The sequence below is a fragment of the Adiantum capillus-veneris genome, chromosome 12 (assembly GCF_014529385.1).
Source record: "Adiantum capillus-veneris isolate H3 chromosome 12, ASM1452938v2, whole genome shotgun sequence".
Taxonomy (NCBI): Eukaryota; Viridiplantae; Streptophyta; class Polypodiopsida; order Polypodiales; family Pteridaceae; genus Adiantum; species Adiantum capillus-veneris.
In genome coordinates, this window is record NC_140942.1 from 119,777,106 (window position 1) to 119,800,243 (window position 23,138).

Genomic DNA, 23,138 nt, shown 5'->3' on the forward strand with positions numbered 1-23,138 from the left:
AGAAATCATTATCTACATAGGCCATGTGACTGTGGGCCCCACTTGTCTGGCTGTGTGTATATGTGCCAGAACAGCAGTCTCATGAGAGAGAGACTAAGAGAGAGAGATGGGTTGATGAAGAAAAGTGAGAGGTGACATGGAGAATAAAGTAATTACAAGAGGGGAGAGAGGGGAGTGTGTTCAGAGGTGAATCTGTGTGCAGATGTGTGTGAACACAAGAAAAATCAGGTAACCACTGGGTGGGGATGGGTCTGTGGGCACCTTTTTCAGTGAAACTGAGTGTGTGTGAGTGTGGGGGAGGTTATTTAGCTACAAGACAAGAGACATGGCGCCCTTTAGAGAGAGAGGGGGGTATTTGGGTCATGGGATATGATAGGAGAGAGAAAGAGGGGGTGGGGTATACTATTTTGGAAGATAGGGTAAGTTGCATGTGAGTTAGGGTGCATTATTGGTGAGAGGTGGGGTAGCTTGAGGGGAGAGAGAAAGGAGAAAGGACAAGGGGAAGAGAGAGGGGGTTGACCTTTTGAGTGGAGGAGAGGAAAAGGGACACCCGACGGGGCAACAATGAAGAAAAAGGAGGCAAGGTGGGGATGGGCTACCCCGCAGGCATGAGGTGGCCTATTTTACCTTTCTTATATATTTACATAATCATACTTTATTTTTTTTCTTACTTTTTCCAATGTCTTTTATCACTCCCTCCCTAAGAGGGGGTTTTCATGGGGTGGGGACGAGAGAAGAGGGGTATGGGAGCTTGGCTTGTGAAAAGCCCCCATCAACGTACTCTGACAATGCACAGCCTCCTTGGCTAGAAAAATCACGGGCATTCTGACACAAGGCGTCTCTCTCTCTCTCTCTCTATACACATGCCTCCCCATGCTTCTTTTCCTTCAAAGCTACAGCAGCATCTTCGTAGATTCTAATTAACGTGTCCTGCTACGAAAATTAGGACAACATACTCGATTGGTATGCTTAATTTGAGGACATGCTTCAACTCTATACAGGGATGTCTCACAAGTCTACATTAAAGTACCACCTACTCAATCCTCCATTTTCTGAGTCACAAGAGACATAATGGCTACCAAAATGCATACCTGAGATTTTAGTACCACCATAATTTAGATTAGTGGTCTCTATATTTGGGTATGTTCCCTTTCCAAATACTTTTGCACAAACTTCTAAGAAATACCTGGACACAAACAGGTTTTTATTAAGCTTATGTACAACAAGACACGTACATTTAAGCATATGCAAATATGTTGCTTGTGTGTTCATGTGTGCGTGTATAGATATGTATATATGTATACATATCTATACACACATATTTATGTGTGTATAGGTATGTATAATGTGTGTGGGTAAATGCATGTATATATGTACGTAGATCTTAATAAACAAGGGTGTGTGTGTGCATGTGTGTTTAAACATACATATATATGTATGCATGTGCATGTGTGTATGTGTGTGTGAATGCATGTAAATATGTATGTAGATCTTAATAAATAGGAGCGTGTGTGCATGTGTACATGTATGTGTCACTCTTTATGTATGCAAATATATTGACATGCATATTATTATGTGTGCATGTATCCATTTACATGCATGTATATCCATTGGTGAACGAGTGTGTGTGTGTGTGTGTGCGCGCGCGCATGCGTGCGCAAATGTAAGATTGTACATGCAAATGCAAATGTAAGATTGTGCGTGCATGCGTGCGAAAATGTAAGATTGTACATGCAAATGTGGGCATATATTTACATGTAAATGTTGTACGTAGAGGAGTGTGCCACCCCCTTTTCATATTAAAAAACCTCTTGTATCTTTACAATAACATAAAAATGTTTTTACAAATAATTACAAATTTCCATGATAGCCCATACGTTTGGTTCATTGCGTGCAAGAAAACATTGTTTCTTGAAGCTGTAGTAAGAAAGAGTCCAAGCTCTGAGCATTGTTGGTAGACCCATTGGCGTCCCAAGACTACAAGAAGAAAAAACTTGGAAAATTTTCAATTATGACTTGGAATTATACAAAATTCTGATAACAAGATTTGTATAATTCTTCTTTTGGGTAGCATGGCATATTCATTCACGAGATAATTCTTTTTGGCTAGCAGGGAGTCTCTTTTTAATCAAGATATTTCTAGCATGGCAGATTCATTTTCAGTACATGGTGAATGTAGCTAACTTTGATACAAGGTGATTGTACAATAAAGTTTCTTGTCATGCTCCATTTCTCTAGATTGCTCAACAAAAACACGCACGCACACATAGAATATATGGTAGATAAGACTAAAGAGATGGACAATAGGGGTATTAAGGACATATGCAAATGCAAGGCTCGAACCTCATACCCCATAGAGCTGAATAAAGCATCAATGCTCTAATTACACTAGTATTAGGGGGGAATTGTGCTCTAATTGGCACGAAATTTGCTGGTAGATAGGTCTCTCTAGAGGGAACCGTCCACCTATGTCAATCCATGAATGTTTCAAACGAATTTGGTCTCTTTAATACATGCTAAACACACACGACACTCAACACATTTGAGCATTTGTCCATTGTGCCACCCAATAGAGATTTTTGATGGGTTAGTGGTTGCGAAAGCAAACTCCCTAATCATTGATGATTAGCATTAGGCTATGGAGGGTGAAGCCTTAGCTTAACCATGGTGTTAGGGTTAGGGTTAGAGAGATTGTGATTAGGGTTAGGCCAAAGCCAAGAGCATAGAGAGAGAGAGAGAGAGAGAGAGAGTACATACAAAATTAATAAGACTCCAAGTGCAATTGACTGATTAGAAATTAGCCTCTAAATAGACTTGGTGCTTTACAATCATTGGCTAGGTGGGTTTCATCCTCTTGATATTGGACCATGCCATCATCTATCCTTTCCTAGGTGGCTAGACGGTTTTTTCATAGCGGTGCCACAAGTTGGGCTAACCCTAACATACGCCCTCTTAAGCCAAACTTGGGGTTTACAAAGCTTTCTTGTGTTCATGTGTTGATGGGAATTATCTCAGTTAGTGTCAAATGCAATACGCAAAATACAAAAGTGTTCACCCGATAGAATTGTCAACTAGATTTAAAATCAAAAGTCACAGCATGCTCCCAAAGAATTGTCAACTAGGTGTAGGATCAAAGTGTGCACCTCCCCTAGAGATTTGTAGGAAACTAGGTGAAAGGTTAAAGTACAAATGTCATGCTTTCAAATGTTTTTGTGTGTTTGCCTCCAATGTCGGAGCGTCAAATGTGTTGTTGATGCCATCTTTAAATATGCAAAGTTATTTATCAATGTCGTTGTCAAATTTTGCTTCATCTTCATTGTGTGTCATTGTAGTATTTTGTCCTCTTCATGTTGTTAGCTTTATCTTCATTGGTATGTCAATGTTGTGCTTGTTCATTGGTCCAATTTGTTGAGGATGCGACCATCTTGGCCAACAATGTAATACACACCTACATATCCTTTTGTGTGCTTGTGGCAAGGGGCGGTGTTACCATACACACATTGTGTAGGCAGTGTCTAAACCCATGTGTGCAAGTGCCTTCGTGTACACATGTTTCATACATTTTATTATTGCCTTCACACTCATGTGATTCATGTTCTTTGTGGCTGAGCCTTGATGCTCATCGGGTTATTGCTAACCTTGAAGTTGGATGCATCATACATTTCAAGATATGTGCCCAAATGTGCCCTTTGGCTCTATCTGCAGGTGGGAAACCTCCCTTGGTTGGGCTTCTGGCAGTCGGTAGTGGCCGGTCGGTTGCTACCTTTCTGGGGCAGTCCGTCGAGGAACCAGGCAAGCCGGTTGAGGTCGGACGAGAAATGGCCGGCAATCGGGGCGACCGGAGGCAGTTGGTCGGAGCAAAAGATGTATGGGGCGGTCCGTCGGTCTATTCGAGCCCGAAGGAGAAGTTAATCGCAACTAAGCATGTCATAAAAACTAATATCTAATTCTGCCAAATTATTTTCTCATGTTAAATTGTTCATTTAATATGGGGAGGTACCAGGGGAGTAAAAGCTAGAATATTGGTAAGGCTGCCAGACCGGTTTCATCAGGGATCCAAAGGAGGGAATATAGGGATCCAAAGGGGGAGAGTTTGCAAAAGAGAAATTTGCATCAATGGAGCTTAAAAGACCTAAGGTTCAGCTCCATTAAGACTTCCATAGGCTAAAGTTCCTAAATTTAATTAAATTGTCCAATGGCCAAAAGTGGGGAAAATTGGATGGTTATCCGAAGACTAAAAAGTCTTCCCACATCCCTAGGAAGGAGGGGGCGATCCCTAATGGTAGGGGAAGAAAGAGAAACACACACACACACACACACACACTCCCAAGCTCCCCCTTTACACAAAGGGAATAATGGACACATGGCAGGCTCCTAGCCCAGTTGCCCCCAATCTCCCCTCAAATCCTATTGGATGGCCATAGAGGTGGACCAAGGAGAATTAGGCTAGAGTAAAATTAGTCTAATCAATTTAAAAATTCTTGATAAAAGAACCAATAGAAATTAAGCTCCCTAGGAGACTACTGGTGGACTGTCTACCAAGGGGTCCAATGAGCATCCAGTAGCCCAATGGCTTGCTTGATTCCTAGTGACCAGAAGACTAAAAGGTCCGATGAGAGTTTAAATAACTTATTTTAATCACCTAAAGCTCTCACAAAAGGGGAAAAGGGGACACATGTCACAAGGATATCAATTATGCTTCTTAATTGTTATTGGCTAAGCTTTGTAGGAGCCAATGGGAAGCCACCAAGAGTAATTGGGAGGAGAGGTCGACCAAAAGAGAGGGAAGTTGGCATTTTAGTCTATCTAAGTTTTTGGCTACACACACACAACTCATGTGTTGAGCAAGAACTCCATCTCCTTCTCCAAGCATTGAGAAGTAGAGGCCTACACCAAAAACTCTTGGCTGTGGAATGCAAATCCAACCAAGAGCCAAGCTTCAATGACATGCTCATCTCCTCTACCATGCTAATTACTAAGCTAAGCTATGCTATTAGAGTGATTATGTAGGAGAATACTTCTTTCTCGTAAGATACATCTTCTTCCTCTCAATCTTTCCTCATTCCTTGCTAGCTCTCACCATCTTTGAAGGTGTGTGAGGTCTTGGGACTGAGGCTAGGCCCACTAGGTGTGTTTTTCAAGCATAATTTGGTGCATGAAGCTTCCATCTTCATTGCACCAACGAGTTTTGTCAAGGAACACAAAGATTGTATTATACAAAAGTCTCCTTTGATGGGAGAAGCTATAATACAAAGCCTTTTTGGAAGGGGGACAAGCCGGTCCTCAACTATTGTCAATTGTTCTATTTCTCTCTCTTTTCAAGTATTGTCTATGCCAAACTAGCTAGGTGTAAACTGCTATGTTGCTTTCTCAAACTAAGTACTCTCTCTATGCTCATTAGGAACTTGTTGTTAATGAAATGCTCACTATGTTATCATTTTCCGCTATGCCCAAGTTACTAGTGCATTAAATGCTACAAAGCATCCCGCTTTGGCATCCACCAGTGGGCAAAGATGCGAGATCATCCCCCTCACGCACCTGATTGGGCATTCAATTCGATTTTGCAGCTGGACTTCAAATCCGTCCATTTGCCCTCCTTGCCAAAGTTAGGCATGTGAGCTTTGAGCCCAAGACCCACGTGCAAGAGCACTATATGAAGTGACCTAACCACTTAACCCACTGGCCCATGTTGTGGAATACCTTCGAAAGATAGGATAATCTTGCCAAAATTACAGGACTTCACACACACATACACACACCTAAAGATAGGGATGTGATTAGGAGGTGTTGATGGGCTTGGATCTCAGAGCTTAAGGGCTCAAAATGAAGCTGAAAGAAAAAGGATTTTGCACACTCAATTGAAAGCTTGAACTTCATGAAAATCGTGTACTTAAGGGCTCTATAGAAAGCTCTTGATAGACACGTCACACACACATATAGAAAGCTCTTGATAGACATGTCACACACACATAAGCCACAAAAGTAAATGGACAATGCAATGAGAGAAATGCCAATGCAAAATCGGTTGAAAAATAAATGCAACCGCACACTAAAACTACACGTGCACACACACAATTATCGGAAAAATGCTAATAAAAAAGCTCACTAATTAAGAAGGATAGTGAGTCATTGGTATTGCCAAGAACGTGCCCAAGCTTAAATTAGTGATGCTAGTGATTAGGGAGACGTAATTAAGCGTAGGTGCAAACCGTCGGCTCTGATACCACTTGATGGGTTAGTGGTTGCGGACGTGAACTCCCTAATCACTAATGATTAGCATTAGGCTATGGAGGGTGAAGCCTTAGCTTTACCATGGTGTTAGGGTTAGGGTTAGAGAGATGGTGATTAGGGTTAGGTTATGTCAAAGCCAAGAGCATAGGGAGAGAGTATATACACAATCGACAAGAGTCAAAGTGCAATTGATTGATTAGAAATTAGCCTCTATATAGGCTTGGTGCTTTATAATCATTGGGTAGGTGGGTTTCATCCTCTTGCTATTGGACCATGTAATCATCTATCCTTTCACGAGTGGCTAGAGGGCTTTCCCATAGTGGTGCCACAAGTTGAGCTTACCCTAACAATTTTTCCCACCATATCTACTTTCCTTCCATTTTCTAATGGATTCAATAAAGTTAAAAGGTCAAAAACTCAAAGATTCCAACAAAAAAACCCAGGTTTATTGTAATCCCACCTACTAATGGTGGGATTACACTAAACGTACATAGTGGAGTCCTGCTTATATGATTTCATGACCATACATAATGCAAGAAAACTCTACCTACATAGTGCAAGGAAATTCTAAAGAGAAGGAATTGCTAAAAGATTTAGGTATGGAGAAGAAATGCACTCTACCACTTCTTTTATATGGACATGAAAAGTCTAATGGGCTTTTTATTTCCTATGAATTTTCATTTTCATGGGGCTTTTCTTTTCCTATACCAACCTTTCACTTATGCATTGGAAATATTTTGAAAGGATTATTTTTTAATTTCCCAAAACTCACAATCATAGATTATACTAGCAAAATCATAGAATTACAAATTCCTACCATGCTCGTTTCGAGCCACAAAATCTTCAAATGATTGTAGATACATCGGCTAATAGGGGAGCCACCCCATGAAAAGTGGCAGTTTTAAAGTCGGCTATAAATTTCATGTAAAATCGCCCTTCACTTCAAACTTTTTGAAAAAATTATGGAAAATACTTTTAGCTCACGAGCTATGTCCTCAACGATACCCTTTCAAATCAATCATTATGGCACCCAAGGTCATGTTCCACTCATTAGAGTCCATATGTTTCTTGATGGCAATGATAGTCCCTTTGCTTTCTTGCATTATCTCTGAGAACTTAGCATCTTTCATGGTGTTCTTGAAGATCCTGCAGTTCCTTGCCTTCCAACCATGTTTAAAGTAGCAAAATATCACAATTTGGGTTGCGATGAGCATAGCATGGCTCTTGAAAACCTTCCCTCCCAAAAAGAGACTGTTATTTTTCTGAGGTTGGGAGCGTACTCACTTCAACCAATATCTTCAAAACGAATCTTTTAGTGATTCCCTTTAACGAACCACCTCAAAAAAGAATAGCCACACTTATTGGCACTAATTTTTTAGCACATTAGGACTAGTTTTAGCGACTTTTTCTTCTTTCGGCAATACTCACTCAACTGAGATTAGCCACACTTACTCGCACTAATTTTTTAGCACATTAGGACTAGTTTTAGCGAGCTTTTTCTTCTTTTTGCAATACTCAATTGAGTGAGTTGTAATAAATTAAAAGTAAACATACATGACCTCCATGCTCATAATGAGCCATGGAGTGCAAAAGGAGATTCACATCAATATGTCAGGTTGGCCCGGGAGCCACCCCACCATTTAAAACATGAGACACAAACTCAAACATTGGCTACACAGGGAGCCATCCAACCATATAATCAAACACACAAATGAGGAAGGGGGGAGCCTGGGAGCTCCATCACCTGCAAGAACTAGAATACCCACTACCTTGGATGCCACTGATCAAGTCAAGCTGCCACCCTGAACAGATCCTCCACGGCATGAGCCAGTAGATCTTGATCTTCAAAAAAGAAGCCAGTAGATCTTGATCGAGAATGTTGTTGCCACCATGACCGGGCGGATGCTACCACGATCGCCAAACATGTCGGAGACCCTGATTTCCCAAGAAAACCACCAGGCGAGTGATGAAATCTCTTGAAGTAAGACACTAGACCACAAGGAAGGATCCCCAAGGAGAACAAGTGCATTGCAGCCCCATGATTGGTACCCATACGATTCGTGCCTTGAAGCCTTCACACCAAGCATCGTTGAGCTTGGATGACTCTGCACCGTCAACCAGAGAACACTATTTTCTACCATTAAGGCGGGGGACTACTCAACATACCTAGATCCAAAAAGAAGGGTTGTTGGCCGAGAGAGAGAGAGAGAGAGAGAGAGAGAGAGAGAGCCTGCACCCGAGCATCAGAGACCCTCTTCTTGGGGCTGGTCTTGCACGGCCTTGCAAAGAGGTTCTCCCCCCCCGCATATGCATACGCACAAGACGGAAGCACCCTGCCCCAACAACGGGCTCCCAACCCGTGAGTGTCCACGTTGAGCTGCAAGGTATCTTTAAGAGTCTAAAAAGAACGTCACCAAATGAAGTTGAAAATATTATAAAACCTCAAGTGAGAATTCCCAGAGCACCTTCACGTCCCATGATAAGGAGGCAGAAAATAAGCCCATATTGTCCCCAAAGAGTTGGCCTAACGCTAAAAGGCTTTGGCCTCTCAACCCCTCATCACTATATCACACGGGCATGCTCAAATGCGATCAATGGTGGAGGAGAAAAATGCGAGGGGCGCCAATCGTGGACCGTCGGATTCAGTAGTTGCCCTGAATTTACTAGTCTGCCCGAATTTACAAATTTGCCCCGAATTTTCTAATCGGCCCACATTTACAATATGATACTCTTGAATCCCCTATATTTCAACGAACGCATGCGGGCCTAGTGGTTAGTGCACATGGCTTGCAGTGGGGAGGTCGCGAGTTCAAGACATGGGGTGCGGACTGCCCCGAACTTACAAGCCTACCCGAATTTACTTTTCTCCCCGAATTTACCAAATGTCCCGAATTTACAAATGTGCATCTGACGGTCCGAATCACCTCAACCGTCGATCCCATTTGAAGCCACCCGTGTGAGATAGTGTGGAGGCTCTCAACCCATGGGTTGTAGGTTTAAATCCCGTGTTGGGTCCCCTCTAAAGGGACATCTTGTGCTCACCTGTTGTTCATGTTGCTAGGGCTTTTTCCCTTGAACACTCGAGTGCATCCTCCTCGGGAAAATCACTCGAGGAGGAGGTTCTTAGTTGGTTGCTACGAGTTCTCTCCATCGTTCCTAGCATGTGGTGCATAAATTAGGTGGCCATGGTGATGCCTACGTGTGGAGCTTGCCTGATGGTGCATGGCCCTTGCCTGACCATGTTTCATGGCTAATATTTGGAAGGGATAAGCACCTCCCCCTGTGGGTCCTCTGGTGTGTTGAAAAAAAAATCCCAAATTAAAATAAAAGATTAATACCATTCAAAAAAGTATTCATTTTGTAATAGCAATATGATGCTTCATGTCAGCTAGTTCTCCAAGATTGTGGCCACAGATCCACACGTCATTGGGGTTGAACCATAGCGGATGAGCTTAAAGCCCCTTGCCTTTTGTTGCTAAGCTTGTGGGTACAATTACAGTCCCTCGCCTTCTGTCACTAGGCTCGAGGTTTTTTCTCTACATAATGATGGAGTGAAATCATAGCTAATACTTGGAAATCATGTGATCAACTAAGAAGACCAATTTAGAAAATTAGGGACTTTTTTTCCCAAACTCACAATAGTGAGTGTATGTATATATAACGCAAACAAAAAATTTACGGATGAAAGCCATGCTCCAACAAAGACATGGCATATATTAACAATCTACCCACCATATCATCTAACCAAGACATGGCATATATTAACAATCTACCCACCATATCATCCAACCAAGACATGGCATCTATTAACAATCGACCCACCATATCATCCAAACCATAAGACTATCCCATATATCAGCTGACAAACCACCTTGAGATTGTAATCAGCAAATAGGAACTAGAAGTCATCTTTTTTTTCTTTTGCTTCTTAAACAAGCTAGCAGTTCTAGTGTTGATCTTATTACGCTTAACCTTAACAATATGATTGATGAGGTCTACTTTTTTGCCCTGATCATTGCTATCAATCGGTTTAGGCTGGCAAGATTCGCTGAACATCCGTGACACTGAATCAACGTTATCAATCGGCTCAATTCTATCCTGCATCTCCTTAGTCTGGCTCTCAGCCTCTTCACTTTTCCCACCAGAAGGTCCAACTGGCATCACTGGTTCCTCTTGCACCCCCACTGTAGGGCAATCCTTTGCCACCTCCCTGCATATCCCATCCTATTCCTTGGTCTATGTTTCCATCCTAGTAGCATTTGATGAAGGCTTGACCTCTCTTGTGACTCGCCTCCAAGTTGTCCTGATCCTTGGAATGGGGGAAGTTGCCACCTCAATCCCTAGCATAATGCCCAATTTTGTAGCACTTGTAGCAGGCATTTGGGAACAAAGTAAACACTAATTCTTGTTGGTATGCTCCAACCCTCCTCATGCTCAAATCCATATACTTGGGGATAGGTTTATACATATTCCACAATATGCATACCTTAATGTCCCACCCCAACCTTACTTGCTGCAACTTGGGAATGAACAACATCCTACCACAAGCATGGCATATATGGAGTCAATGTGTTCTTGAAGCCAAAGTAAAAAGCCCTTGAGTGTGACCCACACCAAGCGGTAGTCCATAAATTCTTTGTTCGGGAAGAACTCGAGTGTCCACCTCTCATGAGAAACTCCTGAACAATTTTGTCAAAAGCACATCTTGCCACATAGAAGCCTTTTTTAATTGTAGTGAAGTAGCATAGCAGACCGCATTTCTGTTGTTAGTCACCATTGTCACCTACTCCCATATGTCTTGGATGTCATGCGTCAACCCATAAAGTACAACACTACTGAGTGTGACATCACAACTCTAGGCTCCGAATCGAAGCTTTTGGATTAAATTCTACTTGAAACACATACCCATCTTCCAGTTTGTTATGGCTTGCTTGATCACCGCGTGTAAAATTTCTTTTGAGAGTGATTGAGTGCCAAATATTGAGAGCTTTAAAATCTTCTCTGAATTGGAGGTATCTGCATTAGGATCACTCACCTTGTTTCTCCCCTTTGCCAATCCTTAGCATAATGACCAAATTTGCGGCATTGATAATAGGCATTTGGAAATGAAGAGAATGCTAACTCTTGTCTAAACTTACCAAATTTGGCAATTTTCTTGCTTATATTCCACATGACACAAACCTTAACATCCAAACCAGATCTTATCTGCTGCAATTTTGGAATGAAGAGCACCCTACCCAAGTTAGCAGCAATGGAGTCAACGTAGTCATTTAGCCAGATAGGAAAACCGGGCAAAAATGCATGAAATCTTTATTTGGATAGAACTTGGGGGTCCAAGGCATAGCATAAGCAAAGTGTGAAGCCCCCAAATTCTCCCTCTCATAGACAGTTCCTGAATACATTGCTTGAAAGCACATATGTCCACATAAAATCCTTTACCCACCGTTCTAAACTCGCATTTATGCTATTAGTTGTCATTACAGCCCACTCCCACAAGCTATGAGTCAACATTTGACAGCTCATGAAATAGAGCACCACAAAGTGAGTACTCAGGGGGTCACTATATGTAAAATGTATACATCGCGTGCATTCAAGGACTATTCATAAAACCCCTTAGCTATGAATTTTTCACTAATAACAAAAACCCTTTTTTGATTCAATCTGTAATTTTTTTTCAAGGTTATTTTTTCAACACCCTTAGGTATGCAAAAATGTAAGAAAATATAGAAAAAATAATCCCTATTATTGAACCCACGTGATAGGCATTTTTTTACTGTAGTGACCCCCTGAGAGTGAGCACAACATGCCTGCACACTTTGTAATGCTACCTCCAAATTGAACTCTACTTGCAGAGCGTATCTATCTTTAGCCTTGTTTTGACTACACCTGATAGCCCCGTACAAGATTTCTTCTGCCACTAACCAAGATCAAACGTGAGAAGACTTCGGCTTGAACTTAAACTCAAAGCCTCTAGCCTTGTACTCAGTCTCATCTTATGATGGGATATAGAGGTTTGAACTTATCCCATCATGAGTTTGAGGCTCAATACAAGGCCAGAGGTAAGTTTGCACCTCTAGCCTTGTATTGAGTCTCTTCTAATGATGGGATACACAGACTTCAACTTCAGTATCCTATCATGAGTTTGAGCCTCAGTACAAGGCTAGAGGTTGAAACTTAAGTTCGAGCCCTAGCCTACAAGGCTCAAAACTCATGATGAAATGAAGAGACTTGGAGCCTCTAGCATGACTTTGGAGACTTAGTAGCTTAGAGAAATAAAGTGGTTAACTTTAAACACCTAGTAGGGTGTAAGCTCAAATCTCATGATGGGGTCTAGAGGCTCTTATAAGGCTGCAGGGGACTATCACATACAACTCTCCACCCAACCTAGCTATATAGACTCGTAGCCTACTAAATATAGCACCCCTTGACCATATGTGCATCTTGGCCCTTGGCCTGATATTACTCTCCCTTTGGAGAAGTGTTTTCATCCTCAAAAATATAAGTGGTAATGGATTCATAAGAACACTAATGTTTTCCCTTGTGTTTTTCACATTGGCATCCCACACTCGAGCCAACCGTCCATTTGTCTGTTACATGGTGCAGTGGGAGGTTCAATGAAACCAAGAGAAACATCTTGATTTTCTACATTGTTGGCCCTTTGCAACCACTTGTATCCAAAACTGGATAAATATGCAACCACTTGTATCCAAAACTGGATAAATATGATCGTGTGTAGACTCAGTTTATAACTCACTTGAGTACTTTAAACGAGTCACCACAACTAAGAGGTGTCTAAATGGATGACCATGTTTCAGCATTTTTGAAAGTACCGGAACATGCAATAATACCTCTTCTCAATGTTCCATGAAAGTAACATGGTGACATAACCCATAAGCACCAACCAATTCCTTCACTTCCTGTTGTTTCTTGGGGGAAAGAAACCTCATCAAAATTGATGATCAAGGTTGAAAACCTGACAATAACAAGCAAGGACTAAAACTAGTCCCAACATGCTTTGCATCATGAGAAGCAAACTCCCAACTTAAAAAGGTAATTATTCCAATTGTGTCGCTTCTTGCTAACATATGCTCATAGCATATCCTTTAGTACTAGATTAATACTTACTTGCCCATCTATCTCTAGATGAGTGGTAGTATGTATTGGTATTTCTTTCAAACTGTTTACAGAGACAATCCTCCAAAAATGACTTGTAAACATGGGCTCACACTTACTTACCATACTTGTAACCTCAACAACTCTGTACTTAGTACTCGACAATTTTAGGCCACTAAAATTGTTCCTAATACTGTGTGCTCAAAATGGTCCAACAAACGGATTGTTAAGTATGGAGCCTGATTTACCCCTTGTAAATTTTTGTAATAAAAACACACATTTGTAAGGCCCCTGTTACGAAGAGAAGCCATCGTGCGTGAAGAAAAATCACTCATTGAAAACCAAAATTTTCACGGCCAGTCTTGAGCTTTCACTGGAATATTCCTTTTCACAGAAATATTATGGCCGAACAACGGCCAAAAAGTGGTCAAAAAATGGCCAATTGGTTGGCCAGTAGTTGGTAGTCAATGGTCGGTGGCCAGTGGTTGAAAGTTAATGGCCGGTGAGCGTTGGACAAATTCAATGGCCAGTGTCAGATTTCAAGATGGACTTGTCTTCTCAAGGGCGGCTACACATGGGCGCATTGAAGAGTCCAAGTCGGACTTGTTAACACAAGGGCGGCTACACACGGCTGTCTCTCATGAGAGAGGGCAACCCTTTTGGCCTATAAAAGGAGGCCTCTTCTACACAAAAAAGGATTGTGAAGCATTGCGGTGCATAGTGAAGTTGATGTGAGGTAGTGAGAGTGAAGCAAGGTGGGAGCTCCAAAAGGGTATAATCCCTTTGTAATCTACTTCTTGTTTTGAAGTACGAAAGCCATTGAGTGGTTGCTTTCTCGTGGACGTAGGCCACATTGGGTGAACCACGCATATCGTGTGTGATCTCTCTCTTTCTCTGTCTACTCCATAATCTCTCATGCGTGTAAATTATCTCTCTCCATTAAGTAAACTACTCAATTATCTATTTAGCTTCGTCATATTTCCTAACTACTAGTATCACAACAAGTTTTTCTCATAGTTAAAGTATCTCAAGGAAAGGATTCCTTGAATTGAGTGGGAGTAATGGCAGAGGAAGGGAAGCTCAAGATCGAGATGTTCAATGGCCAGACCTACCAACATTGGAAGATGCAGATTGAAGACTATCTCTACTAGAAGGACCTTTATTTGCCACTAGGTGGTCTTACAAAGAAGCCCGCAACAATGGCGGATGAAGCATGGATTGTCCTTGACTGAAAGGCGTTAGGAACAATCCGGCTAAGCTTGCTATCAATGGTTGCCTTCAACATTTTAGAGGACTTGATGAAGTCACTTGATGGCCTCTCTACGAGAAACCACAGTCATCTAATAAGGTATTTCTCATGAAGGACTTGTTCAATCTAAAAATGACAGAGAATGGTTCAATTACAGAATACCTAAATGACTTTAACACCAACATAAGTCAACTTTGATCGGTGAAAATCAATTTTGATGTGGACGAAGTGCGAGTTCTCCTTAGACTATCGTCTCTATCAAACAGTTGGGACAGCCTTGTGATGGCTGTAAGTAATTCTATCTCTGGCACAAATACTCTTAAGTTTGATGATGTTGTGGGTATTCTCCTAAGCGAGGAAATGCAAAGGAGAAGCACAGGAGAATCATCAAATGCTGCACTATTAGTGGAAACAAGAGGAAGGCCTAAGGGGAAGTTCAAAAACCAAAAGGGTCATGATCGTTCAAGGCAGAGAAAGTCACGCACAATTAGTTTTTGAATGTCAAAAGTGTAGCAAGAAGGGCCACGTCAAGAAGGATTGCTGGTGCAAGAAGAAGAAGGAGTCGGAGTCTCAAGAAAACAAGCCAACATCGGAGGCCAATGTGGCATGTAAAGTAGATCAAGATGCTCTAATTCTCTCATTAGAAATTGTGTCTAATTCCTGGATAGTAAATTTTGGGGCTTCATTCCATGTGACACTGCACAAGCAACATTTCCAAGATTACACCAAAAGTAATGTTCGGTATGTATACTTGGGAGGTGATGAAGCTTGTGAAGTTATCGGCAAAGGTACAATTTGTGAAGTTATCGGCAAAGGTACAATTTGTGTCAAAACTACTAGCAGAAATGAATGGAAGCTCAATCATGTTAGGCATGTTCCTTCTCTTCACAAAAATTTGATCTCTGTAGGACAATTGGATGGTGAAGATCACAACATTGATTTAAGAAAAAACGGTGGAAGATCTCAAAGGGATCTTTGGTGGTTGCCAAGGGAGAAAAGGTTGGAACAAAAGTGTGAAGGTGTCCATAAGTGACCATCACACTTATTGTGTGATTCACAAGGTGGGTCCTATCCCAAAAACAAAGCTTCTACAGACACTTCTAATGTTATGGAGAGGCAGGAGATTTTCTCAACTAGGATTCCTAGTTCTTCTGGACATCCATGTTGTCTAAAATACTTGATGCACCTATACATCATGGTATAGATATGCCAATATGAGTTTAAGATCGTCAAATACTCAACTCAATGTTTGCACTAAAAACATGTAGTGCTAAAGTGACACCCAAAATGACATTAATGGCAAGATTTTTGCTTGTCCACTACTATCGATGGTTACTCCACTGGGAATATATGTTTAATAATGAGGACAGTTACCCATGGAATGAAAACAGTTGGCTCCTAGCCCATTGAAAACTAACCAATGATTTTTGTGGTGTCATTGGCACTTTCTTTCGGAGAGTCAGAGCAGACTTGCATGACTACGCAAAACCAAAACATGTACATCAAAAACCTACTTAGAAGGTTTTCATTATCCCGAGAGAGAGAGAGAGAGAGAGAGAGAGAGAGAGAGAGAGAGAGAGAGAGAGAGAGAGAGAGAGAGAGAGAGAGAGAGAGAGAGAGAGAGAGAGAGAGAGAGAGAGAGCATGCTAGGATGAGGAACATTCGTTAAGTTACGGTAATGTATACCCTTTGCATATTTTGTTGTGCATCCGATGTCTAGCTTGTAGCTTATCTTATATGCATACAACATTCTATTGATATATTTCCTTCTCATAGAGAAATGATAAAAACATAATCCATAACTTAACCATCTGGCTTGTATGTGGGCGTGACTGTATCAACCTGACTTTAGTAAGGTGCTTTGCTCAAATATGATCATTTCATTAAATCATTGTAAACATACAATACCTTATTGTGTGGGTGATAGAGTAGCTAGTGTTAGAGCAAAAGCGTAAACAATGATATGGTGGAGTTCATTCCACCTGGATGGCATGCCTGGCATACAAAGTTGTAAGCCCTTGGCTTCAATGATGGTCTCCTTAATGTAAGAAGATTTGATATGTGCCTTGCATGTCTCTCTCTCTCTCTCTCTCTCTCTCTCTCTCTCTCTCTCTCATCAATGATGCTTTCATAGTACTAAAGAGTGTGATTGACACCCATCCTGTGGATTTGTCACTATCTATAGATTTTGTACCTCTCAAGATTGGTCTCGAAATTACAGAGGTTATCAATAGTGATTCCATTTGGTGATGGGGTTCAATAGGAGCCTTTTGCTTAATATCCCATTTATAAATGGTGGCTATGAGTGGAGCATTGTGCCATTCTAGCACCCTATGCACACAATAGGTCGAGCACCTCAAATACAACAAGGCCAGCACGACAAGAACTTCTAGGTTTGTAAACTCTAGACAATGACGCTCCAGACAGTGATGCTCATGTGCTTGACATTTCTTGTTGTCTATCAGGGAACAATTGAAGGTGAATGAGACCTCTATAGATTTTACACATGACTGAGAACTCCAATGCTTATATCTCCTTTTGTGCACAGTAAAGTGTTGTTGGCGATCGACCTGTAATGTACCCTATTATGTGCAAGTTTTCAATGGCAAGAGCTTCAAGATTCCATCTTATGTTCTTGTCCACAGGCATTAAGAAACAACAACTTGATAGTACAAATACTTAATTTTTCCCCTTCAAGGGTTTGGGCACAACAAGCATGCACATAGTTAGCATCTATAAGCGAGCAAAGCTTGAGATGGTATACATCATAGAGATAAGGATGCAAGGATAGTTGTAGAAAGAAATCAAGAAAACCCTAATTATATGGCTTACTTAACCCATGTTGCTAATTGACACCTCTTTTTGGGAGATGGGATCAACACCTCACAATCATCGGTTGATCATGATCATTGGATTGCATAGGGAATGCATGACAGACTTGACCCTTTATGTGACACCTCCTTTTGGGAAGTGGGATTCATGATTCACAATCGTCGGTTGATCATGACCGTTGGATTGCATAGGGAATTCACAAGATTCCCATGTTTTTGAATCTGAGGCTTGAACCCGTTCCCTCTCTCCCCCTTGAGAATGATTCTAATGTATGTGGGTGTGTTAAGTGCATAGATCACCTTGTCACAGATAAGTTTGTAAAGCTATGGTGGATAGACCAATGAGGCATTCATGGTTGCACCATAGCCAATAGATAATTAAGAACAGATTAAAGAATGAGCTCAATACACCATATAGAATGAAAATAACTTGCTTAATTGTATGGAATTGAAGAGAGTTCTACAAGCTTTATATATTGTCCATTTATAGGCTTAATTGTGGAGAAGTGAAATCAATGGTTGGATGGATATGTACCCCAAATGTAAGTGACAAGGGTTGTGTGAGCTACCGTAGGTAGCAGGTGACCTTGAGCAAGTGGCTATAAACTATGTAGCATGTGTATAGGGAATGAGTAGCATGTGCAAAGATTTATAGGTTCCATACAAAAAATGTAGCTATGCACTTAAATGGTGCATGCTTGGATTTTGGGGAGTGTTCTTGCTGTGAGTGTAAGCTAAGGCTTACCCCAACACACACCCTTGTAAGCTTAAGCTTACACGATAGAGCATAGATTGTGATTAGGGAGCCCAACATGGGTTACATGACAAGTAACTACATGGTGCTCATAAAGACCAAATCTGATGCGAGAAAAATAGTGTAGGTCCTACCTCCAAACTATATGTTTTGGGACAATGTCTAAGCACTTACAATGCAGGTCATTAATTTCCTTTGCGAACTTTGTTAGAGCCTCATTTTTAATGCATTGATTACTTGCTTTGGAATTTGGAGGATTCTGACGATGGTGGGCATATGGGGTGGACATGGTTTGATCTTGCAGGTGTATATACATCATGGAATCATGCTTTGTGTGTATGCATGATAATTTTACGCTTCAGTTATAGGGTGACCTTACCAATAGATATTGGCGGTGTCTATAGTCCTTTACAATCTCAAGATTAGGTTTAACACATATAACATGAATGGTTTCACTTTTCTCTAAGAGCTTTGACGACTCACTTTTTGCATACATTACAAGTATTACCAAAGATTCAATTCTCCAATTCTTGCTTAAAAGATGCACTTCACCCTACACCCATCATCTCCATGCAATGTGCAAACCAGGGTAGGCTCTTTGTGAGAGCATATGCAAGATTGTCATTTGTTTGAACCTTCACTAGCTCAATGTGCTTGGTAGCCAATATGTCATGTATCACATGATAATGGACTTCTATGTGTTTTGACTTGGAGTGAAAGACGGGGTTCTTTGCTAAGACAATCGCACTTTGACTATCATAATGCAACAATGGAGTCTGAGTAATGCCAAGATCTGCCACTATGCGAGCTAACCATAAAACCTCCTTGCTAGCATAAAAAACTACCACATACTCTGCCTCTATGGTGGAAGATGACGTGCACTTTTGGAGACATGATCTCCATGACACAAAAAAATAGGAAAACATAGCTAGACATGGATCTTTGACTATCCACACAACCCGCATAATCTACATCTGTGTAACCCATAATGGATGCATCAATATTCCCAAAGCGTAAGCAGTTGTCTCACGTACCTTCCAGATATCTCAAAATGTGTTTCACTACTTCCCAGTTCTTCCTACTGCCAAGATTTTCCATAAATCTACTAACCACTCCCATTGTAAAATTGATGTTTGGTCTAGTGGCTATCATGGTAGACATAAGAGTGCCAACTGCTAAAAAATACAACACCTTGTTTGTGCTTTCTCAACATAAGACTTGGGAGCATTAATCTTCCTAAGTTGTTCATAGGCATGCATTGGGGTACTCAATGCCTTCCTCCCCTACATATTAAAACATTGTAAGACCTTGTGGATATATGTTTCTTGTGATAACTCTAGGATTCGACATTTTCTATCCCTCTTGATATGCATACCAAGAAAGTGACTTGCATCTCCCATATCCTTCATAGAAATCTGTGTGCTAAGTGACTTCTTCAAAATGGAAATCTCATATTTAGACTTCCCAACAATGAGCATATTATCAACATAAAGTATGAGGGTGATGAAGGAACCATCATTCAACCTCTTGGTATATAAGTAGTGATCTTCTTGGATCCTTACATAACCTTGGGACTGCATGTACTTGAGAAACTTCATGTACCACTACCTTGAGTCGTGCTTTAGTCCATACAATACATTACACAATCTACACACTAGTTTTTCCCTCTGTAGGCTTCTTAGGTTTGACTTCCAAAGCCTTTGGCTATTTCATATAGACATCCTCATCAAGGTCCCCATGAAGTAAATCCATCTTCACATCTATCTAGACAAGTTCCATGTCCTCAACGGCTACTAGTACAAACACAAGATGTAATGTAGTCATCTTTGATTACTAGAGGAAAAATCTCAGCAAAGTCCATGCCTTTCATTTTCTTGAAACCCTTAGCAACCAATCTAACCTTATACTTAGGCTTGAGATCTTCAACCATGTACTTCTTATTATACACCCATTTGCAAGGAAAGGCTTTTTTGCCCTCTAGCAACGCGGTTAGTTCCCAAGTTTCATTTGCCATACTCAAGTTATACTCAAATTGCATTTCCTGCTCCCACTTCATGCTATCTTCCATCTCAATAGCCTCTTGGTAGAGGTAGGATCTCCACATTAAGTGACCAATAAATAGTATAGTCTTGGCTGAAAACACTTAGGGACATGAGAGACGTGTAGATCTCCTCACAACCTATGTGTTGGATTTTTCTCTCTTTGGAGCATCACTATCTCTCTTTAGAGCACTACTAGTGGTAGGTACATTGCTAGTAAGACTGAGTTGTTTGCATAGCTGGACTTGAGGCTACATCCTCAAAACTCACTTTGCAATATTCAACTCTTTCATGGGCTGTCTATCATCTTTGATTCATTAAAGATCACAGTCTTGTGAGCTATGAATATCTCTCCAAGATTTCAAGTTCTAGAGACGATAACCCATCTCTCCATTTGCACCATAGCCAATGAAGATGCACTTGTGTGACTTGGGATCCAACTTGTTTCTAAGATCTTTAGGCCCACATCAAAAAGACTTACACCCAAAGACACATAATCTGTCATAAATGGGATTCTTGTCTATCTACATCTCTTATGAAATCTTGTACTTCACTGGTGTACTAGACAACTTATCAATTAGATGTATTGTTGTCATAACAACTTCTCCCAAAACTCTTGAGGTAAATTTTCCACGGATAGCATGGAAGTGAACATCTCTTGAATGGTCCTATTCATGTGCTCAACAACTCCATCTTGAGTAGGTGTGTATCGCATAGCATACTGCCTCCAAATTCCTCCTTTGCTACAGAAATTCTTGAACCATTGGAGACGTACTCTCCCCCATTGTCATTGTTTAAAACATTCAACTTCTTGCGTGACTAGTTCTCAACCATATCTAAGAACTTTTGGAACCTGGAAAATCCTTTGTCTTTCCTCTTCAAGAGGTAGACCCACACCTTTTGAGTAGAGTCATCTATGAAAGTCATGAAATATAATGCCCCCCTAGGGACTTAAGTGGCATAGGTCCACATAGATCACTATGACCCAAATTTAGAGAATTCCCTAACTTTCTATCCAATGGTGAAGTGGTAAGTCTAGTGTATTTCTTGTATATGCAATGCTCACACAAATTAAAATTGGAGTAATTTAACACAAAAATATAGCCAAAATGCTATAATTTCTTCATTCCCTTTTGACACATATGACCAAGCCGCCTTTGCGAGGAGTTAGTAGAAGTCAGCTTGGCTACATAGATAGAATTCTCTTTCACACTAGAGACATACTAAGAGTACAATAAGCCAGAATTTTCTTCTTTAAGCATGACCAAGTTTCCTTTCAGATTAACCACGAACCATTGCCAATCATTGTAGTATAGCCTAAGTCATCAAGCTGTCCTATTGAGACCAAGCTCTTAGTTAGCTTTGCCACACGTCTAACACCTCGCAACATGAACTCACTACCATTATGCATACACAAATTCATATCTGCAATATCTCAAGCTGATGAGAATCACCTAGCTTAATTGAACTATGTGTAGAAGCATAAGTGGAGAACCACTCCTTGTGAGGAGTAAAATGAAAATTGGCACCCGAGCTAGAAGCATAATTGGAGAACCACTCCTTGTGAGGAGTAAAATGAAAATTGGCACCCGAGTCAATAATCCAATTTTGTGCATAGCATCCATCAAGATCTAACAATGCCTTTGGACTTAAATCAAAAGTGAAGACTAGGATATAAGATGGTTGAGGCACGTCAAGAACAACATAAACATGTGGAAACTCAATGTTATTGATCTCCTCTATCTTCACACTGCTTTTAGGAGGTGTAGGACTAATGACAATGGATTTACCCTTCTCTTTTTGCAACAAACTACAATCTTTCTTCATGTGTCCTCTCTTGTGACAATGGTAACATTTAATGTTCCTTGTGTCATGCCCATGACTCTTGCTACATGCATTATTACAATCCCAAGAACAACCGTGGGCTGTGACTATGAACTCTTTGCCATTGATGGATTTCTGGCTACTTTCACTAGACATATATGCATCACAATGCCCACTAGTGTCAAGAGATTGGTGCGAAATCTCTTCCGTGAGCAAAGCACTAGTAACATCATTAAAAACAAGCTTGCACTGAGTAGAGTTACTAATGGTAGTGTTACGCGTATCCCAATAGTCATGTCCATAATTATAAAAAGAATGGACTCACTAAGGTGTCGGGGAATGGTCGCCTTAGTAGAAGCAGCATGCTCCTCCCACTCATTATCAATGTAAACACCCTTTTTATGCTCTTTCAATGGCAGTGCAAGGCCCTTATTGACTAATACATCAAGCATACATTGCTTCCTTATCATGAAGTTTGTACCATCCAACTTCTTGATATAAGACTCTTCTTTCTCAAAAGTGCAAGCCATGACTCACAAGAGAAAATTCAAGAAAGTGAGACTAGGAATTTATATCGTAACTTTTGCAACAATTCTGACAGAGTGTCCTTTGCATAGAGATGAAAATCTCAACCGAAACTCAACAAAATGACCGCAATGTCAATGCAAAAGAGTGCAATAGGCAAAGTAGAGGACTCACAAGAAAAATCTAATAGAGTCTCCTTCAGGGAGCAAAATCTCAACCCAAATCAAGACAAGATGAAGGCACAAAATATCAAGAGGGATAAAGAATGTGGAATACTAGAGTTGTCACAGGAAAGACATATCCACAACCTCTTGTAAAATTCTATATGTAAGGGGAAGGCATTGAGTATCCCAATGCAGGCATATGAATAACTTAGCAAGATTGATGCTGCCAAGTCTAATGTTGAGAAAGAAAAAATGTCCAAGGTGCCAAGTCTCATGTATGCCACTAGACTAGACATTGCTTTTGCAGTAGGAGTACTGGTTAGCACATTTATGAAAAATCCTGGCAACAAGAACTGGAGAGAAATGAAACATGAAGTTGGACAAGTACATGTAGTTCCAATGTTATGT

The 23,138-nt window shown here is 40.8% G+C and overlaps 1 protein-coding gene across 1 annotated transcript; it reads right to left on the reverse strand.

The window, feature by feature from the left end:
• Positions 1-7,725: 7,725 nt before the first annotated feature.
• Positions 7,726-10,392, reverse strand: LOC147446417 (uncharacterized). The gene is made up of 3 exons (XM_086524704.1): positions 10,204-10,392; positions 8,468-8,629; positions 7,726-8,336 (listed from the first exon to the last, which is right to left on the reverse strand). The coding sequence occupies exons 1-3, from the start codon at positions 10,390-10,392 to the stop codon at positions 8,076-8,078; spliced, it is 612 nt and encodes a 203-aa protein (XP_086380830.1). The 3' UTR covers positions 7,726-8,075.
• Positions 10,393-23,138: the final 12,746 nt, after the last annotated feature.